Genomic DNA, 19,145 nt, shown 5'->3' with positions numbered 1-19,145 from the left:
GGGAGTGAACTGTCCCTTTAACACCTGCAGTTCTTCTCACAGAAGGGTCCAAAAAAAGAACAAAAATAAGCATGAATAGCAGAACAAAGAAAACTACCTTCACGCTGTTTTTGCAACCTAACAATTCTCAAAATCTCCGTGTGTGAGAGCATGTGAGAGAGTTCATATGAGAGAAGGTGTGACTGTGTTGGTCCCCCCCCCCCCCCCACTATCTTGACCAGGTCAACAGAGAACCGAGTGTTACATTTGAAAGGCAACCCTGTTGCGGTTATAAGCGTGTAGCAGCGAGTGGATTTGTTTGTGTGGTTTTAGGCAGCTCCTCTGGAGAACAATTCCCCAGACCACACCCCACACACACACACACACACACACACACACACACACACTCTCCACTCACTTTAGCCCATTTGCCCTTATATGGTCATACCCACAGTTCGGCTCATGATTGGTCGAACAAAAAAAACATTTTGATAAGAGGCACACACCTGTGCAGGCTTGCACACACACACACACACACACACACATGACTTGATACCAATGTTTCCTCTACATGCATTGATGCTGAGTGGGATCGCTGCTAATAATGCCGTTAGATGAACACAATAAACACTATTACTATGCTTCCTTATGTAGTAGATTCAAGTTTTTTTCTAAATTATATTTCAAAGCAAGCAATGTTTCTAAAGGCTGGAGTGATGTAGAAATGAAGTTGTCTCTCTCTCTCTCTCTCTCTCACACACACACACACACACACACACACACCTCTGGCACCTGTCTTGTCTAGACACGCTATCCCTAAATTCCTCAGAATCTGCAAAAACACACACCCAGTGGATACCTGCATCTGCACACACCACCACCTGTTTCTCTGCATGTCTCTGCTGAGCCTGCTGGAGGTCTACGTGGATAAAACGGGACAGTTAAAATGTCCAGACCAGCATTGCAGGCCCCTACAGGCACAAGGAAGTGGCTTATCAGTGATTTGAGGAAGTTGGGTCAGTTATCAGCAAGAGACATTTGCCTCTGCGTCCTTCCCTCCAAACCACATTTTTATGGTCATGCATAAAAATACACATCCCTGGTCTATGGTCTCTCTCAGTCATGTTCTGGTGAGCTGAAAAGAATTGTCTAATGCACACAGAGTGGGAATGAAACTGTAAAATATGACACAATGTGGTAGGACCCTGAAGGAGCACTCCCTGAAGGAGAAATGGCGGCCTCTAGCTGAGGACCAAAAGAAAGCATTGCAAGATCTTATTTACGGGACATATATTTTTATTGCACAGATATAGAAACAGAAACCCACTCTGTGGATTATCACATTTTTGTATCGATAGATCGGCATCATCGCGGTTCACCCACTGTTGACCGAGGGCTCTCCTGTCGCCTCCAGCTCAGATAACACGGCTCTGGATGGGACAGAAGAATAGGATTAAAAGTAAATCCATATGATACATCATGTTGAATTCAAATGCTACAAAGATGCTGAAATTATTATCAAAAAAACTCTTTTCCCGTTATGTTTCCAGGCGTGTACAAATGTCTAGACTCCCTATCCTCACCTTTGCTCCTCCGTCACATCAAACTGGGCCAGCGTCTGGTTTGCCAGTCTTGGTGTTGCAGACAGACAGAAGGCTGCGGACAGCTGGACCAGCTCCACTGCTCTGTCGGGAGAGCCGTCGCTGCGGCACGCCGACAGGAAGTCCTCCAACAGCCCCTCTCTGGAGAATAACACAGCGGGAACAAGCAGCCAAACGTCATTCCTACAACTTGTTTTATCTGTTGGAACAGTTGCATCCAGAGTCCGTTACATTTCTACATTTCTTCACTGTTATATGAAAATATAATTACATTTTTATCACCTAGTGCTTGTGACATGTTTACCGTTTGTGTTGAAAACCTCCTGTCACGACAAGTTTGAGATGTCGGAGCCGAAAACTTTACAGGTTTTTCATGATGGTAGTTTTTCAAAGTAAAATACCAGCATTATGTTCTTTGTTTAATGTCAAATGATGTCATCAATTAGAGCTCTGTGGAAGGTGGAGACTTACTCAGGAACTCTGTTCTTGGATTTGAAGAGCTGCAGCATCTCCCTGCAGAAACAATGGAGGAGAAGTCTTTTAACATCATCGGGCAGTAAGGGTTAGTAGAATGCTCTTGTGTTAGTGGATGGACCCACTCTCTCACCAGGCCTGTTGGGTCTTGTTGGCTCGCAGCAGCAGGGAGGTGATGTGTGAGAGGGAGGCGTTGCTCCACTCCAGACTGAGCCTCCCTCTGTCTCCACTAAACGCAGTCTTCACGTCCAGAGCACACACGGCGAACGCCTCCTGAACCTGCGGACACACACGCAGCCGTCTGGTCACACACGACAGATCCCCTTCATCGCGTTACCGTCCCCGCTCTCTCGCCACGGCCCCGCCCCTTTACTGACCTCAGGACTGTGTCTGTCCCTGGCCATCAGGGTGAGCAGCTCCTCCACCAGATCGGACTTGTTGTCATGACCCAGAGACCGGATGTCTGGAACGACAGATTCAGAAAACAGACACGGATGCTGTTAATTTCCACAACAAGTGGGATTAGATTCCTGTAACCCTCAGGTTATCTTTAAACTCACCTTTCCATATTGTGGGCAGCAGGTCCAGGCGGCCATCTGTGTCCAGAGCCTGCAGCAGGTCCCTCAGTCCCTGAGGGTTCGGGTAGTACAACTGGAAACACAGTCAAGATGCTGTTCATTTCCATAAAGCAAGATTATATTTAGTTATACGGTTAATTATCCATCTCACTTTCTCCTGAGGTAAGATGAGGGCAGTCTATCCCATTCATTTGTATGACAACTTAAAGGAAGTCCAAAAGTGAAGTGAAGATTTTACATTTTTTCTCATTTTCTCGTGTTTTCCGTGACAAATTGGATCAACTGTTTTCCGGGACTCATGGGAACCCTGATAATGGAGTGAAGTACCAGCTGCAGCTTATAATATCCCATAATGTGTTATTGATTCTTCATATACAGCATTACATGGTCTAGAGTGGTGCAGCTGAACAGACAGAGAGATGCAGAGCTGTACTGACCGAGGGAATGAGCCGTCTGTACCACTTCAGCACCACGTCGATGTGCTCCATCATACACAGCAGGTTGAAGAAGCGACCACTGGACAGAAGAGAGGAGAGGTCCGGTTAAAAAAAGGACAAAAATGTGGAAATTCATCGACAGTATTGATATAATCACCAGAGTCCAGGCTTCAGGCCGCTGTGAGGCTCATGAATCTACGTCCTATAACTTACATGTGGTTCATGCATTGACCAGAACCTCCCAGTTGTTTCTCGCTGTCACCCCGACACCACATGCAGGAGGTACAGGGATGTGTTTACGGTCGGTGGGAGTTGTTTTTGTACTTACTAATAAATACTCTGCTGGTAGGAATCTCCCAGAAGCCTCCAGTTCTCCCCCTGTTCAACTAGACTCTGGACCTTATAACCCAGCTCTACATCTTTATTATCCAAACACTGTTGAGACAAAAACAGTCAGAGGAAAACATGTAAATGTACAATGAATGGGAAGAGAGGATCAGTGTATCTGCATGTTTTAAGACAAATTTAAGACTAGCCTTTTAAAAAGCCTGAAAATGCTACTGACAATTTAAATGTTATCAAAGATCAGTGTCCAAACCAGTCGACATCCGAATACAAACACAGAAATGATTGTTTTTCAGAAACAGGAGAGCAGGATTGATTGAATTGGGTGTTTAGAAAAGGGTGTAATTTATATTGTAACAGCAATCCTGTTATCCATCTAAAGTATAAAAAGACACAGACGAGCTTGATGAAAAAACAAGGCTCACAATAACCAACTGTGCACTTAAAAAAGGACTTGCACTTTGCAGAGATCTATATGTGATGAATATTTAAACAAGTAATACAAATGACTTACTATTCTCATCGCGCTCGAGAAGAAGAGAACTAGGAAGAAAAAGAGAGAAAGTATTAACAGTCCACTTCTTATATACAGACTATGGGTTTAAGTAGCGATGCACCAATTGGACTTTTTCTGTCCTGAAACCAAAACCTGAGGTGATACCGAGTACCGATCGGATACCAGTGTTTAATCAATGAGCTTCACTGCGTGGAAGTGGAATTGTTATTTATTATTAGAATAATAAATTGTGAGCCGGCAACTTTCTTCAAAATAACAGAAATTACAATTCAAATGTAAATATTTGAAATGCTGCAACAAAACAGGTTCCAGTATATAATATATATATTACATAAACATGGAATTGATTTGAACAGATCTGCCTCATTGTCACCGATACCTGATCTAGCCGTTCGGTGCATCCCTCGCTTTAAATCAAATGTGTAGAATCATAACACGCATGCACAGCAACATACCATCATCGGGGTCCTGGCAGGTGAAGCTGCTTCCTGCCAGCTCTGACATCACTTCCTGTAAAATGTCAGTGTTGCCCTGGCCAGAGGAGGCTGGAGAGGAAACAAAACCGCTTAATGCAACTCAGACGACGACACCAGAGACAGTAGCAGTAGTGTGTCGGTATGATGGAGCCTCACACTCTGTTTACCTGATTTGGAAAAGACCGCCAGCACGTGGTCGAAGGAGGCCAGGCTGGGAGCTGAACACGTACAGACACAAAGTTAGTTTTCAACAGAAGACGATGGATCATCCATCGTTCTGGTGTTGTCTTACTACTGTACCCCTGTGTGTGTGTGTGTGTGTGTGTGTGTGTGTGAGTGTGTGTGGTCACCTATTCCCATAGCCTTCATCTCATTCAGCGTGTGCAGAGCTTGTGTTTTGCCCAGAAAGCCACAGCGTCTCAGAGCCTTGAGAACACTGTTGAAGGTGAGCAGGTTGGGCTGAACTTTCTGCTGACTCATCTGGTTCAACAGCTCCTGCAGACAGAGAGAGAGAGAGAGAGAGAGAGAGAGAGAGAGAGAGAGAGAGAGAGAGAGAGACACAACAGGAGCTTTCAACAATAGTCAAGGGAAAGGCCATCTTGCCACATTAGTGACTTTTCCCGCCAAATCTGGCTAAAAGAATTTCAAAATTTTCAATTTGCACAACAGCCTGATCAGATTTTTTGTCAAAATATTCGGATATTGAATAAAAAACATAAATAAGTATTTTTAATAAATTATATGAATAAATATATCTGAAACAATTATTTGTGATTTTTTTAAACTAAATTTTTATGAATCAATATATATAATATTTTATCATTCAAATTTACATAACAGTGCTTTACTTTACTTTACTTTTTATTTGTATGTTTTTATTAAAAAATATATATATATTAAAATAATGAGGTTGAGTTTTCATAATTCTTAAATTATTTCACACTGAATGTAGATATTCTACACAATTTATTCAAATGAGTATTTATTTCATCATATTTTTTTAATCAAATATTTTAGGGGTCCAAAAACAAGAAAGAAATGTAATCAACTAATTTGATAAGAAAATTAGAAAATATAAATGTTAGACTTTACAAGGAGACCTGGTGATGTGTTGAGTGGGACAGTGAAAAGGCTCTTACAGCGATGAGGTCCCATCTCTCGTTGTATTTGTCTCGGACATCTGGAGCCGCCAACATCAGAGCGTTGAAGACGTGGACGTCAGCTGGAGACAGAAGGTGAGCAGAAACTTCAGCAGGCTGTCCGTTTTAAAATGTCACTCTTTGGCACCATCTCATGGTACAATCAACAATAACACTTAAACGGACCAATACACAAGGTTAAAAACAAACATACTAAATGTTCATTTCAACAAAGCTTCTGTTGATTAAGTTGTGGGAAGATCGAAAGACAGTGAACCAACAGTGAAGGCACCCGATGTCTAGATGTGTAATGAAGATTATTCGCATATCTGATCATATCATAAATGACACTCAACAAAATATCACTTTCACAGATAAATCCAGATGAAACATGATGACAACACAAAACTGCCTCTTGAAAGAATAATAAAGACATTTTCAACCACAGAAATCAAAATGATTGGAGAATTTATTCAAATGAGCTGCAGACTGTACTTTGTATTTTAATTTTAAAGCAAAGAAACAAAATACAACTGCACGTGTCATCACTTGAACAGACAATTTCTACTCAAAATATTGCCATTAAAGTGGTGTATACATCTAATGTGCTACTTTCTCTGGCCACTCACCGGTCACTCTGTTGTTAAGCATGTCTGTGTACATGCTGAAGGCCTTTGCATAGGCTCCATGCTGGGGAGAGACAGACAGACACTCAGTCTACAGCAGATGCAGCAACAATCCCAATAAACCATGAAGAGGCCCTTCCAGTGTGCACCACACCAGCGATGAAGCTGTGCATACCTTCACCATGCCTCTGATGAGCGCAGAGTAACACCGCGTGTCTCTCTCTGGCAGCAGGTTGAAGATTCTCTCTGCGTTGCTGTTCTCTCTCCAGGTGAACCTCAGCAGGTCTGAAGGCCGACGGAACCTCCCTTTCCGTCTCCTCACCTCCTCTGCTGACTCCTCCTGAAGACACAGACACACACACAGGAGTAAGCATACATACACAGTGCAGTACTACTATGATGTCTCAAGTCTCCCGCTGAATGAGGCTCATTCATTACTTTACTCGCTGCAACAAAAACCCAACTTTTGGTTTGTAGAATATTAGATTGATCGCAGTTATTTTGATAACCGATTGGTCGTTTTAAAGAACTTTTCTAGTTCCATCTTCTCCGATGTGTTTTCTTGTTTTTTTTCTCTTGAACTGAACTGAATATTTTTGCCGTTTGGACAGTTGTTGGGACAAAACAGAACAACACTTTCAAATGTCATGTTGGACTTGTTGAAATAATTGGCAGCTAATTGATAATGAAAATAATTGTTGGTGTGTGAGCATCCCCCTGAGGTTGGGATCAGGGGAGGACTCACCGTGTCCTCTGCCTGCGCTCCTCCCTCCTGGACAGGGTCTCTGTCACAGTAGAGACAGATCAGGTCCAACAGTTCATGGGTCGTTTCCACAGAGACCGCTGTGCCTGAAAGAATTGAAGAATTGATGTAGCAGCATCCCATAAACAGAGAAAGAGAGTGTGTGTGCGTGTGTGTTCTCACCAGCTTGCAGCAGTTGATCATACATGTCGACAGCGGCTGTAACTTTCCTCAAGCTGATTCGTTCCTTCAGTGCCTCCTCACTCATCTCCTCAAGTAGCAGTGACACAGTCTCTGGCATCAGACACTACACACACACACACGCAAACACACACACACACACACACACACACACACACACACACACACACACACACACACACACACACACACACACACACACACACACACACACACACACACACACACACACACACACACACACACACACACACACACACACACACACACACACACACACACACACACACACACACACACCACTAGATATTTGAATGTGTTACATCAGCATTGTTTCAAACATTAAAGTGAAACCAAAGAAGATACGTTTGCTATAGACACTATATCCAGCCCTCTCTACGTGTTCCCTCGCTGTAGAAGATGTGTGTTTCTTACTGGTATATGTGGCTCAGCAAAGTCTTTGGTGAAGAACTTGGGATTGCTGTCGACAAAGTATTTGGCCGCGGATCTGCCAGACTCCTGAGAGAGAGAGTACAGCCTCTGCAGAGAGAGGGACGATGTCACATGATCAATTACAAAATAACAACCCAGGGAGCTCTCTTTACTGTGATTGTGGATACAACAGCAATCTGAGCTGCTAGCACCGATTCATTAGTTCTGCATCCTGTGTTTGACCACATCTGTGTTCTCAATGGGGGCATTAACATAAATACATAGCAGGTGTTAAAACGATGTTATGACCTGAAATACAAGAAGAAGAAATGTAACCAAACTTAATTTTTGTCTCCTTGTAAAAGTAAATAATATTTTTGAAACGATCATTATGAAGTAACAACGGTAGCAGAGGTCCCTTTATCGGGGAATATAAATGACAAGTGACTGATTTCAGAACAGAAAACTAAAATAAACCAGCCGAGTAACGCAAAGCCAGTGGAAAGTTTAGCGTGTCTGTTTGTTTTCACGTACAAACTCAGAGGAGGTCCTGGGAGCGAGGTACGGGTCATCCTGGAAATAGTAGGGATGTGCTGTAGGATCCTGGAAGGAGAGAAGAAGAAAATAAAACACACAGACAGATGGATACACAAGTAAACAGCCACACTGAACGATCATCAACGATCATCAGAGAGAGGGACGCCAAGGAGCTCTCACCCTGCCGACAGTCGAAGCCAGAGCCTCCAGCACGGCCTCCTTACTCCTGTTCAAGAAAGAAGTGACTTTAACTCACAGGTGTGTTTATAGACATTTATACAAGTGTAAATACTCGACTGACTTGATTTTAAACTGCTTTTTAAAGAAGCTCTATGAGACGTCATGTCGCAGTGATGGACACATACCATGTTTTCTTCCTGGGGATGACAAAAGCATCTGTAGATTCTGCAACGACACAGAGGAAATGGTGGGATTTAACGTCACTGATGTATTACAGTCAAGTATAAATACCGCCTGGCCTCTGATGTATGCAATGGTTGATTTGGTCAAATCTAACAGGTGGGTCTAACAGGTGTCAATGAATGAATTCCTTTGAAGAATCTGTCTATTTGTTTGTCAACAAACCCACTAAGATGAAAAAACCAACAATATGTTTGTAAATAGTTATAATCAAATGAATTACATTATTTGTTCTGCATATTGAAATGGTTATGATTTTTGTTTACCTTAAAGTGTCATCAAATATATTACATTGTTTGTTCTGCATATTTAAGGTCTGTGTGGTTCTATCAACAGTGCAAATCTTACGCAGCCACTTCAAAGCAGGACTCTTGAATCCAATCTGCAGAGGCCCATACGTACACTTTCCTATTTTATATTCCAGGTTGTTATTTCATATGCCCTATCTAATTGTGATTTTTAAATATATTTGGCTAATAACTCCTGTTTCACACGCTCGTGATTAATAACTGAAAATACATGTTTTTGAAAAGTTCCTATGAAGATCTAACGACTATGGAAATCAAGTAATCTACTTTTTTTAACTGCCTTTATTAATTAAGCCACACGATGGCGCTATCAGTCTTTAAAAAAGATCATTCTACTTCAGCATCTACCAAAATATGTTTTATTGAATAGTCAAATGCTTTCTGGGTTGATTTCTAAAATTCTTCTAAAAATTGGTTTACGTGGTGGTAGCATTTCTCCGTGATCATACATACAACATGTTCTTGATTAAATATATAATCCGATTATGCATATTGCTGTAGTGAGTAGATTTATGGCTGCAGGACGGTGTGTGTTGGATCAGTTTAACATAAACTTAAGGTAGGAACATGTCACCTGTGCAACAGTGTGCCTCATGTTATAGCGATTAACAGAGAGATTCACTGATTCACAGAGAGACTCAGTCATGACCAAAATTATTATTCCAGATTACCTTTATTCGCTTCTGCAGCTTGTTGTCGCAGAGCTGGAGACCAACCAAAACTCCTGGAATATAAATTGAAAAAGTTCATAGATCCCCTAGTTGCAAATACTGCACTGTAAATCAAACATGCTGAGGAAGGACGTGTCCACGATAACATGTTTAAAAGGGTGTATGAGGTACAGAGAGGATGACTGGCACACATCATTTGCCATGTTGGAAAAGCACCATGTTCTGATAACTGACAAATATAAACCGTGTCAAATAATTGAGGTATAACACAGTGTGCATGCCTAACACTCCTCACACCTGCTTAAATATAAGAAAATATGAAGCTGCAGTGACGTAAGTTAGCTTCATAAAGACATGACCTCCTGTCAAATGATGCTAGCTGCAGCTGTAAGATGAATGTAGTAACTCAAATTAAAAGATAATTAAGTCGACTGAATAACTTTCTGCTTTAAAGCACAGCGATCTTACCGACGACTCCATAACTGCTCGAAATTATTTCGCAAAAACTGGGTGTTTCTTTGAATATAATGCCCTACGTGCCGTCCGGGCGCCGCCATGTTGTTACAAAGTGAAGGCTTCTGGGAGGAAGAAACCATCTGGGCAGAGAAAAGGGGAGAGAAGAAATATAGCACGTTGTATTTTGAAGACATACTACATTCTATCAACACGTAACATCGAGCCAGCTTCGATTTTAATATGGAATCAGTCATTTTAAGAGTACAGTATGCGCAAAGTGTGTGTAAAAGCCTAGTCCTCTGCATTTCTGTCTCCCCTCTAATCTTACGCTTGGTCTGACGGTCCCACGTGCAGAACAGGAGCAACTTTACGTCGCATGTGGTTAAACTGTACGCCATGAATTTATATCAATAACCAGCCTAAAGTGTGGCTAATTCTCCGAAATGTTATTTGAAAAAGACGTGCCATGGCGGCAACTGGAGGGCATGTCGTTTGGCATGTACTCTGCCGAAGAGATAAGGTGAGCGATAGCTTGTAAACTAGCTAACATGAGTTCAAAACAACATGCCTGCTCGTGTCAGCATGCTGTAACGCCATGTTCCAGCACTCCTCTCGCTAATTACACAGATGCATAGCTAGGAGTTGCTACGTCAATGTTTAAAATACATTTTTTTAAAAGAACAACGTTACCCCATTTTTAAATTCATACCCCTGTCTTTTTGTTGTTTATTCAGATTTTAGCCTACATTGGTTCAGCCCTGTAGGCGCCTATCAAGATGACACTTAACCACCTAAATACTGATAACACCCATATGATAAAGCTACCAGTTATCCCCTGATATCCTACAATAGCCCAAACGTTGCTAAGAATCCTGTATAATTGTGGAAGCAGTTGCGTGGTTCTGATAATGCATTCTTCTCATCTCCTGTGCAGGAAGCTGAGTGTGAAGGTGATCACTAACTTCAGGCTCCTCGATGGTGTTGGGAACGTGGCCCCGAACAGCCTGTACGATCTGGCCCTCGGACCAGCAGACAACAAAGAGGTACGTCTCCACTGAAAATCACATAACATACATTCTGTGTGTTGCAAGATACGGTGATGATACAGCTGCATAATGCTACAGATCCGCCTGTTCCTGACTTGTCGTTGTACCTCTGTGTGTAAAGTTTTAGATTGAGAGCCCTAACTTTCGCCGAGCACTTAAAATTATACATATTTTTCATGTTGCTCTCTGATATTGTTTTTGCCAGGTGTGTTCAACCTGCTGTCAGGACTTCAACAACTGTCCAGGACACCTGGGACATGTAGAGCTACCTCTACCTGTGTACAACCCGCTGTTCTTTGATGTAAGCATGGCCACAGAGGCACACACATGTTTATGACTCAATAATACAGGGTGTGATACCGGTATTGATGGACCAGCCTGAGGAGTTAACATACATTAGTGTGACTTTTTAACCACTGTCTAAAAACGTGTTCTAATCCTCCTGCCTTTGTAATAGTTTCTAATATTTTGTATGCTTTTCTCTCACCTCCTCCTACTCTCCTGCATCAGAAACTCTACCTGTTTATTCGTGGTTCCTGTCTTGCGTGTCACATGTTAACGTGTGGTAGAGCTGCCATCCACCTGCTGCTGAACCAGCTGAGGTTATTGGGCCATGGGGCCATGCAGGAGGTCTACCAAATAGATCAAGTTCTCAACCAGGTGGGTGTAGAACTTTCTTTGGAGACTAGTCAGGGCAGGATTGTGCAGACTAAAGCACACGTTATCCCCAAAAATACATCAACCATTATTCATCATAACAATACGTGTCCATTGATGTGGAGGAGGTCATTTTAATGTTGTTATTTTTGTGTGTTGTGTTGGATAGCATTTCTTATTTACTGTGGATGTGTTAGTCTAGATCTCCGTTTATACTTTACTCACTCATTTGTGTGAATTGTGTGTGTTAGCACCTGGAAGAGAATCCCAAAGCCAGTGGAGATGAGATCCAGCTGGTGCTGAAGCAGTTTACAGACACGATAGTTGGAGTGAACACTGAGGGTTCAGAAAACACCAAACCGGTGAGTACACACTCACACATTCAGTTAACAAACAATATTATAAGAGGTACATAATATGAATAAATACGTAGATAACAAAATCATAATATGTGTATGTATGTGTGTGTGTGTATATATATATGTATGTGTGTGTGTATATATATATGTATGTGTGTGTGTATATATATATGTATGTATGTGTGTGTGTATATATATATATATATATATATATATATATGTATATATATATATATATATATATATATATATATATATATATATATATATATATATATATATATACACTTTAAGTGCAAGAAAGTTTATCTTATTTAAAAGTGACAGATATTGTCCAGAAACCCTCCCAGGTATTGCATTTAGCTCAAACAAACCTGCTAAACTTTAAATCACTTAGTAAAATGACTAAGTGAGCATCTCACACAGTGTAGTGTGTGTTACCTTAAGCTTACTGTTACACACCATGCCGTTCTCATGGAGGCACACTGTCCTAATTCTTGTGTCTTTTTTTCAGATCAAGCACCTTGTTGAAAAGAAGAACAGTTTGATCAACGACTTCTGGAGGATCCACATGAAATCTAGGAAGTGCCCTTACTGCAGGTAACTTGATAAAAGTAGTGTTGCATTGAGCCTGGTTCTCATTTAATGTTGAGCTATAATACTCTCTATACTTGCAGATGTGTATATACTCTACTGTGTACCAGCTGTTATGGTCTGTGGGTTGTACAATGAAACAGCACACTGAGGACTAATCTCCCACTGGCCACATATGACCACAGTGACCACAGTGAAATACACAGGAGGAAGTGTCCACTGCTGTCCACTATATTTGTGTTGTAGTAGGATTATAATGAAGTCAACCTTACTGATGTGTAAATGGGTATTTGCTTAAAAAGAGGCTGAAAATATAGGTTGCTTAATTAATGATGTTTGCATAGATTATTGTCAAATTCCTAATCGTGTGTGTGTGTGTGTGTGTGTGTGTGTGTGTGTGTGTGTGTGTGTGTGTGTGTGTGTGTGTGTGTGTGTGTGTGTGTGTGTGTGTGTGTGTGTGTGTGTGTGTGTGTGTGTGTGTGTGTGTGTGTGTGTGTGTGTGTGTGTGTGTGTGTGTGTGTGTGTAGGAGCGGCAAGATTACAGTGCGCCGTGAACACAACAGTAAGCTGATTGTCACAATGCCATCAGGAGTGCAGACCAGTGCCGACACTGATGGTTAGTGATAATTTAAAGAAAGAAATAGCTCATATAACACATGTACACATGCCGTTCATTGTTGTGCCAACAGTTATGCAGGCTGGAGGAGACTGAGACTCAACGTATTGTTGACTTCTGAGTGACGGAGTGGGAAAGAGACCACCAACATGGCACCCATTGTAAGCCCAGCCTATACACACACACACAGACGGTAAATAGATGTCAACTGGGTTTTGTTTCTGTCTTCCAGCAGACGAACTGATGGCTGGAAGGAGAGTCTACCTGACGGCTAGCACTGCTAGAGAGCACATCAACAAACTGTGGGGGAAAGAAGGTAGGCCCAAAAAAAATGAACCTGGTTAAAGGGCCAGTTTAGATCATACAGACACATTTGAAAGTGAGTATTTGAAGTGTGCCACGTTACTTGAATAGTATTTGATTTGAAAAGGAGCATATGAAGAAACTGCCATATTGTTTAATGGTAAATGAGTTGGAAAGAAGGCCACAACTTCAATCGCTTTTGTCTGTTAGAAGGAATCATTTTCAAACTATAAACTTATCTCCTTTCTTTGTTCCAGGCTTCTTCTTGAAGTGTCTGTTCGCTGGGCTGGAGGAGGGGACGATGTCGAGGGAGGGAGAGGAAGGTTTCTATCCAGACCTCTTCTTCCTGGAGCTGATGGTGGTCCCTCCGTGCAGGTACAGTGTGACGCAACCATAGAAATGAAGTAGAAGTAGAAGCAACGTATCAGGATGGTCAGAGCGGCGGCCATTGTTTTGACTGTTGTAGCGGGCTAACTTCCCAATAAAGGAAACAGACTTACAGCAAGTAGCAGACTCACCGACGTAAAGTTTTGTAGTAACGATTTAAACAAGCACAAGGCTCATTTACTTCAACCAGTGTAGCACTTAAGTATTGTGGAATCAGCAAACTAGCTAGCTAGCTAGCTAACTAGCGGAAATCTGGCTAGTTAGCTATCTTGCTAATTCCCCCATGCTACCCTGGTTACAGAAATCAACCCGAACAGCGGGATGGTGGCCAGCGGCAGTGTTGGATCAAACGTTCCTTCCTCCTCTCTCCGGAGGAGGATAAGCTACATAGCTAAGCTAACTAGCCACAACACTCTCCGGCCCCGCTAATGTGTCGTCACCATAACGACTAACAACAGACGCCATTTTCTTTCCTTCAGTTAAATGTCCTTTCTACTGCTATTCAATGTCTATGGACCGAACGATCTCACACACTGTGCATTGAGCCACTGGTAGTATAAAAGTGCACAAACATTAGTCGTGACCTCCTGAACAATCGCTACAACACTATCACGTTTGACTAGAAGTTCTCAGGCAGAATAGAAGCGTGTTCAAACTGTCTGTTCACAATCAGATTACAATCTGTTTAACATATGATTACAGTGTCATAGTGGACGTATTTATATTGTGTCATCGTAAAGCCTAATCTCAATAGTATTGATGTTAGCAGAGGAAGTGTAACCATATTGCTTTGTCACACCCCTCCTCTTCCTGTCAGGTATCGTCCAATTAATCGACTGGGCGACCAGATGTTTACAAACGGTCAGACGGTCAACATGCAGGCCGTCATGAAGGACTGTGGACTCATAAGGAAACTTCTGGCTCTCATAGCAGGGGAGAAAACTGTGCAGGAGGAGGAGGTAAGAGGAAATGTGTGCAAGTGTGTCTCAGATGTTGCCCTCTGTCCTCACAGTTGTTCTCCTTACCTTTTTTTAAATTCATGTTTGTGTATAATAAGGCACAGCTGCAAAGATCTTGATTTTATTTTATTTTTTTGTGCTACAGTCAACCAACCGGGGTTGTCAACAACATGTCAACCTGTCCCCTCTTGTCCCTTCTCAGGCTCCTGAACAGATGGAACAGATGGAACAGACGGAACAGACGGAACAGACGGAACAGACGGACCAGACGGACCAGACGGAACAGACGGACCAGACGGACCAGACGTTTTTGATAAGTATCCCCGGAGTGACTGTAACGGATAAACTCTACAACATCTGGGTGCGACTACAGACCCACGTCAACATCGTCTTTGACAGCGACATGGACAAAATGCTGACGGAGAAATACCCTGGAATCAGACAGGTATCAGATACACACAACAGCACTGTGCATCACGACCCGTTTTAATGTCAGATCACTATGTTTTTCCAGCTGCTTCTTACCCATCCTATCAACAAATAACCACAGTGATCTGATGTAATAACACTCCAACAAACTAAACAAATCAGAACCTGGTACAACAATCTGTTACATGAAACCATTTAGCAATGTAACAAGCCTTGTTTGCCAAAAAAGACGAACAAAGCCAGTTTCTTAATTGTCTCTACTCCTCTGCCAGATCTTGGAGAAGAAGGACGGATTGTTCCGCAAACACATGATGGGGAAACGAGTGGACTACGCTGCACGATCTGTCATCTGTCCAGACATGTACATAGAGACCAACGAGATCGGCCTACCCATGGTACGTCTTGACTGCGTTTCTGATCATTTCAAAAAGAGTGCCAGGAGTAGAACGGACATTGTATCGTCGCCATTGCGACCATTATAGGAGGCTAACTTTTATATAAACTAAACTGACTTACAGCAAGTGGTGGACTCAAAAAGGTGAGAGTCAATGAGACAATTTAGCAAATTATGTGCGATGAGGTCATCTGCCGGAATGAATGGAGCTCTCCGTCTCTCCCATCCTTGTGCAGGTGTTTGCTACCAAGCTGACCTACCCGCAGCCCGTCACCCCGTGGAACGTGAAGGAGCTTCGTCAGGCCGTCCTCAACGGACCCAACGTCCACCCCGGTGCGTCCATGGTGATAAACGAGGACGGTAGGAAAACCATCCTGTCGCCCACCAGCCTTGCACAGAGAGAAGCCGTTGCCAAGCAACTGCTGACGCCCTGTCCCGGTCCACATACGATGCCCATGAAGATAGTAAGTCCGATACTATGATGTGTAATGGTTGTAGTGCACAGACACGAAGCCTTGTGCACCCTGCAGTGAGATTTGCCCTTTCATTGTCCGTGTCCTTTTGTCTGTCCAGGTGAAGCGTCATATAAAGAACGGAGATGTTTTGTTACTCAACAGACAGCCAACTCTGCACAGACCTTCCATACAAGCCCACTGTGCACGCATCTTACCAGGAGAGAAGGTACCATCTATTCGGCCCAGGCTCATTCCTTCTGTTGTGTCAGAAATCAACATATGATATATAACAAATTGCTCTTTTGTCTTCATTTGATGCTGCAGGTACTAAGGCTCCACTATGCCAACTGCAAGGCGTACAACGCTGACTTTGATGGAGATGAGATGAACGCGCACTTCCCTCAAAGTGAGCTGGCTAGAGCAGAGGCCTACACGTTAGTCAGCACTGACCAGCAGTACCTCGTCCCCAAGGTTGGTATATAGACACACTGTAGATGGAATACCTTCACAGAGTCCTAACACAGCTCGCCACAGACTAAACTCCTCGCTACCAATAGTTGTCAATCTAAAGTTTTACATTTTTAATCTGTGCTGTTTTAACTCATTATTTCATCAGGCTTGTAATTGAGTGTTTAGATATTAGAATAGCTAAAGTAATTAGTGTCGGCTAATTATTGCATGCAAATTAACCTTTTTCTTATTCAATTGACCCTTCGCTAAGTCCCGCCCCTCAAACGTAGGATGGCCAATCATTGCGTAGCGTCAACCATGGTCCGACAACTATCCAGCTCTGCTCTATAGATTCATCTGTCATTTCAGACCATCCTAGTTTTCATCCTGGTTTAGTGGATTTAGAGCTAGTCACAGTTAAACGTTATGTAATACTGATACTCGTGTCCAGAGAGGTTGGAAGGAGAAATCTGTTTCTAAAACGTTACTGGGTAAAAACCTGTGGAGCTCAGATTACCAGAGCACATTAGTACATCATGCACTCACGTTAGCACTTCTATGCTATGCTAGCTACAGAAGGTACACTGGATGTATACACTTGCTGCTGATGCTTTTTAATAATTGTTCCAGTGAATATAGATCAACCAGGCTTTACAGGGACAGTGTTGTTCCTTAATTTCATTGTCTTTTGTCTCGATCACCTGGTGATGTGGTGGTTCACTTTTACATTGTGATGTGGAGGCTTTAGTTTGTGTATTTTATGTTTTTAACCTGTTTTCTCTGCTAAATCAATTTGACATCCTGGATATATATTTCCAAACATTAGTTAATATTTTTTCAAAGAGTGCAGTTAGTGACAGTGTGGGCTCTATGGTAGCTCTGGCAGTTAAATGGATTAGTTGGGCGGGGCTTGACGAAGGGTCAGCTGGTAAGATATCTGACAGCTCAAAACAGCATTAATGCTTTCAGCTGATTCCTTTTCTTGTGAGAGTCTCTTTATACTGTTTATTGTAGAAAAGGCCAGACTAAACGGACACAGACTGAACAACCCCAGAGTGTTGGGTCCCTTTACTTAAATTTACAGTATCAGGTTATTTCTACAAAGGTGCCATGACACAAACTGTCAAACTAGCCAAACGCAGCCTTGTCAAATTCAGTGCTTCCTCCTCAGTGGATGCCACTGGCCAAAATGGCTGCTACAGTGAAGGTGTAGTTCATGGGCCCCATGGTGCTCCATCATGGCCTCTGGGGATAAATATGTACTACACACAAACACACACGCATGTAATCAAATGAACTGAACCGGTGAAGAGTGTCTACAAAACCATACACACAACTGAAGCTGATATTGTCTGTTAAGTCTCGCGTGAGAGTTAGTGCTCATCCGCGTTGTCGAACACGTACTCCAACACAACAAACTATTTCCTGGACTCCTCTTTTTTAACTCTCTCACGTTTCCTATGTTGTCTTCTGGTAACAAGTCACCACGAGATTTTAGAATGAGACTTCTCCTTGAGCGAGACATGGTTAGACCGGTAACAAACTGATCAGATCAAATAAAAGGTTAAAGGTTTCTCTGTAGCGTCCTTTCTGTATTGTTGACAGACTCTTAATAATAACTGAAGACCATCTTGCGTCAGGATCACACCGGTCACGCACCAAATTGGGACATGGGTGTTTCCTTGCTCGGGCCACGCCCATCTTCGAACTTGACCTTCATTATGATGTCAACACCACACCTGTAACGCTTCATGACTGCATGTTGCACGGTTGTGACGTTATCTATGAAAACGGTACCGGCGCCGCTGTCACTGGGCAAAAGTGTTCAGACGTGATTGTGCTCAGTAGCAGGCAGCTTTTAGTGGCCTACACATTCCGAACAGCGCACACAGGTCAGCGCTCATGTTTTTCTCTCTCGCTCTCTCTTTAGGATGGTAAACCTCTAGCGGGTCTGATCCAGGACCACATGGTGTCCGGTACGAGGATGACGATACGAGGCTGTGTCTTCACCCGAGTCCAGTACATAGAGTTGGTGTACAGAGGAATCACTGACAAACCAGGCAGAGTTACACTGCTGCCGCCGGCCATACTCAAACCACAGCAACTCTGGACAGGAAAGCAGGTAATTTAACTTTTGACTGGGCTTGGGCGATATGACGAGGTTATCGTTCAACGCGATAATGCCACGATAATAATCCTAACATGTCTATGATAACAGAGCAATATTCAATTCTGCTTGTTGTAGCAAAAAAGTAACCTCCTGCGAGCGAGCATACGTCTGATTTTGTGTTTATGTGGAAGAGTATGGGGTCAGATCAGTCTCAATAATCACAAATGCACACAGAAAGATTCACAAATATATTCGATTTACAAATGCACACAGAAGGATTTACAAATAAATTTGACTCACAAATGCACGCAGAACGATTCACAAATACATTCCAATGCACACATAAATAAATTACGATTTATATAAATGTAAAAAAAAATCAAATATATTTCTGCATTTGTAAGTGTGGATTTTTTATATTTGTTTGTGGATTTGTATGTATTTCTT

The 19,145-nt window shown here is 42.4% G+C and overlaps 2 protein-coding genes and 1 non-coding gene across 6 annotated transcripts in view; 2 read left to right on the top strand and 1 right to left on the bottom strand.

Moving 5' to 3' along the window:
* Positions 1–1,254: 1,254 nt before the first annotated feature.
* Positions 1,255–10,079, bottom strand: ptcd3 (pentatricopeptide repeat domain 3). 2 transcript variants are annotated; one of them, XM_076102886.1, is made up of 23 exons: positions 9,952–10,079; positions 9,484–9,536; positions 8,450–8,489; positions 8,265–8,310; positions 8,082–8,150; positions 7,551–7,655; positions 7,098–7,221; positions 6,918–7,021; positions 6,348–6,512; positions 6,176–6,236; positions 5,508–5,629; positions 4,758–4,902; positions 4,575–4,625; positions 4,387–4,476; positions 3,929–3,957; positions 3,398–3,504; positions 3,070–3,148; positions 2,615–2,705; positions 2,432–2,517; positions 2,188–2,333; positions 2,052–2,093; positions 1,563–1,721; positions 1,255–1,409 (listed from the first exon to the last, which is right to left on the bottom strand). In XM_076102886.1, the coding sequence occupies exons 1-23, from the start codon at positions 10,077–10,079 to the stop codon at positions 1,355–1,357; spliced, it is 2,097 nt and encodes a 698-aa protein (XP_075959001.1). In that variant the 3' UTR covers positions 1,255–1,354. The 2 variants fall into 2 exon arrangements, with proteins under 2 accessions (XP_075959001.1, XP_075959002.1); XM_076102887.1 differs by having other exon boundaries at positions 5,547–5,629.
* A 9-nt stretch (positions 10,080–10,088) lies between these two features.
* Positions 10,089–19,145, top strand: part of polr1a (RNA polymerase I subunit A) — a 36,627-nt gene continuing 27,570 nt past the window's right edge. The window contains exons 1-16 of one of the 3 annotated variants that reach the window (XR_012957317.1): positions 10,089–10,459; positions 10,874–10,982; positions 11,191–11,286; positions 11,496–11,645; positions 11,894–12,004; positions 12,516–12,601; positions 13,123–13,211; positions 13,444–13,527; positions 13,772–13,889; positions 14,719–14,860; positions 15,063–15,305; positions 15,562–15,684; positions 15,920–16,147; positions 16,257–16,364; positions 16,463–16,609; positions 18,519–18,710. Coding sequence is in view for 2 of the 3 variants with exons in the window: in XM_076102883.1 (XP_075958998.1) it covers positions 10,383–10,459; positions 10,874–10,982; positions 11,191–11,286; positions 11,496–11,645; positions 11,894–12,004; positions 12,516–12,601; positions 13,123–13,211; positions 13,444–13,527; positions 13,772–13,889; positions 14,719–14,860; positions 15,063–15,305; positions 15,562–15,684; positions 15,920–16,147; positions 16,257–16,364; positions 16,463–16,609; positions 18,519–18,710 (2,103 nt within the window). In the remaining variant the exon portion in view is untranslated. Of the gene's footprint in view, positions 10,460–10,873; positions 10,983–11,190; positions 11,287–11,495; positions 11,646–11,893; positions 12,005–12,515; positions 12,602–13,122; positions 13,212–13,284; positions 13,373–13,443; positions 13,528–13,771; positions 13,890–14,718; positions 14,861–15,062; positions 15,306–15,561; positions 15,685–15,919; positions 16,148–16,256; positions 16,365–16,462; positions 16,610–18,518; positions 18,711–19,145 lie in introns of those variants that run through there. The other 2 variants (XM_076102883.1, XM_076102884.1) reach the window with 2 other exon arrangements.
* Positions 17,726–17,862, top strand: LOC142963343 (small nucleolar RNA SNORA5). Its single transcript, XR_012957439.1, has one exon. It is a non-coding gene; the product is annotated as a small nucleolar RNA SNORA5 (small nucleolar RNA).

This window comes from Anarhichas minor, unplaced genomic scaffold, assembly GCF_050575085.1.
Source record: "Anarhichas minor isolate MPS153535 unplaced genomic scaffold, ASM5057508v1 ptg000028l, whole genome shotgun sequence".
In the NCBI taxonomy this organism is placed as follows: domain Eukaryota; kingdom Metazoa; phylum Chordata; class Actinopteri; order Perciformes; family Anarhichadidae; genus Anarhichas; species Anarhichas minor.
The sequence above is the reverse complement of the archived record's forward strand: the minus strand, read 5'-3'. Positions and strand labels throughout refer to the sequence as shown.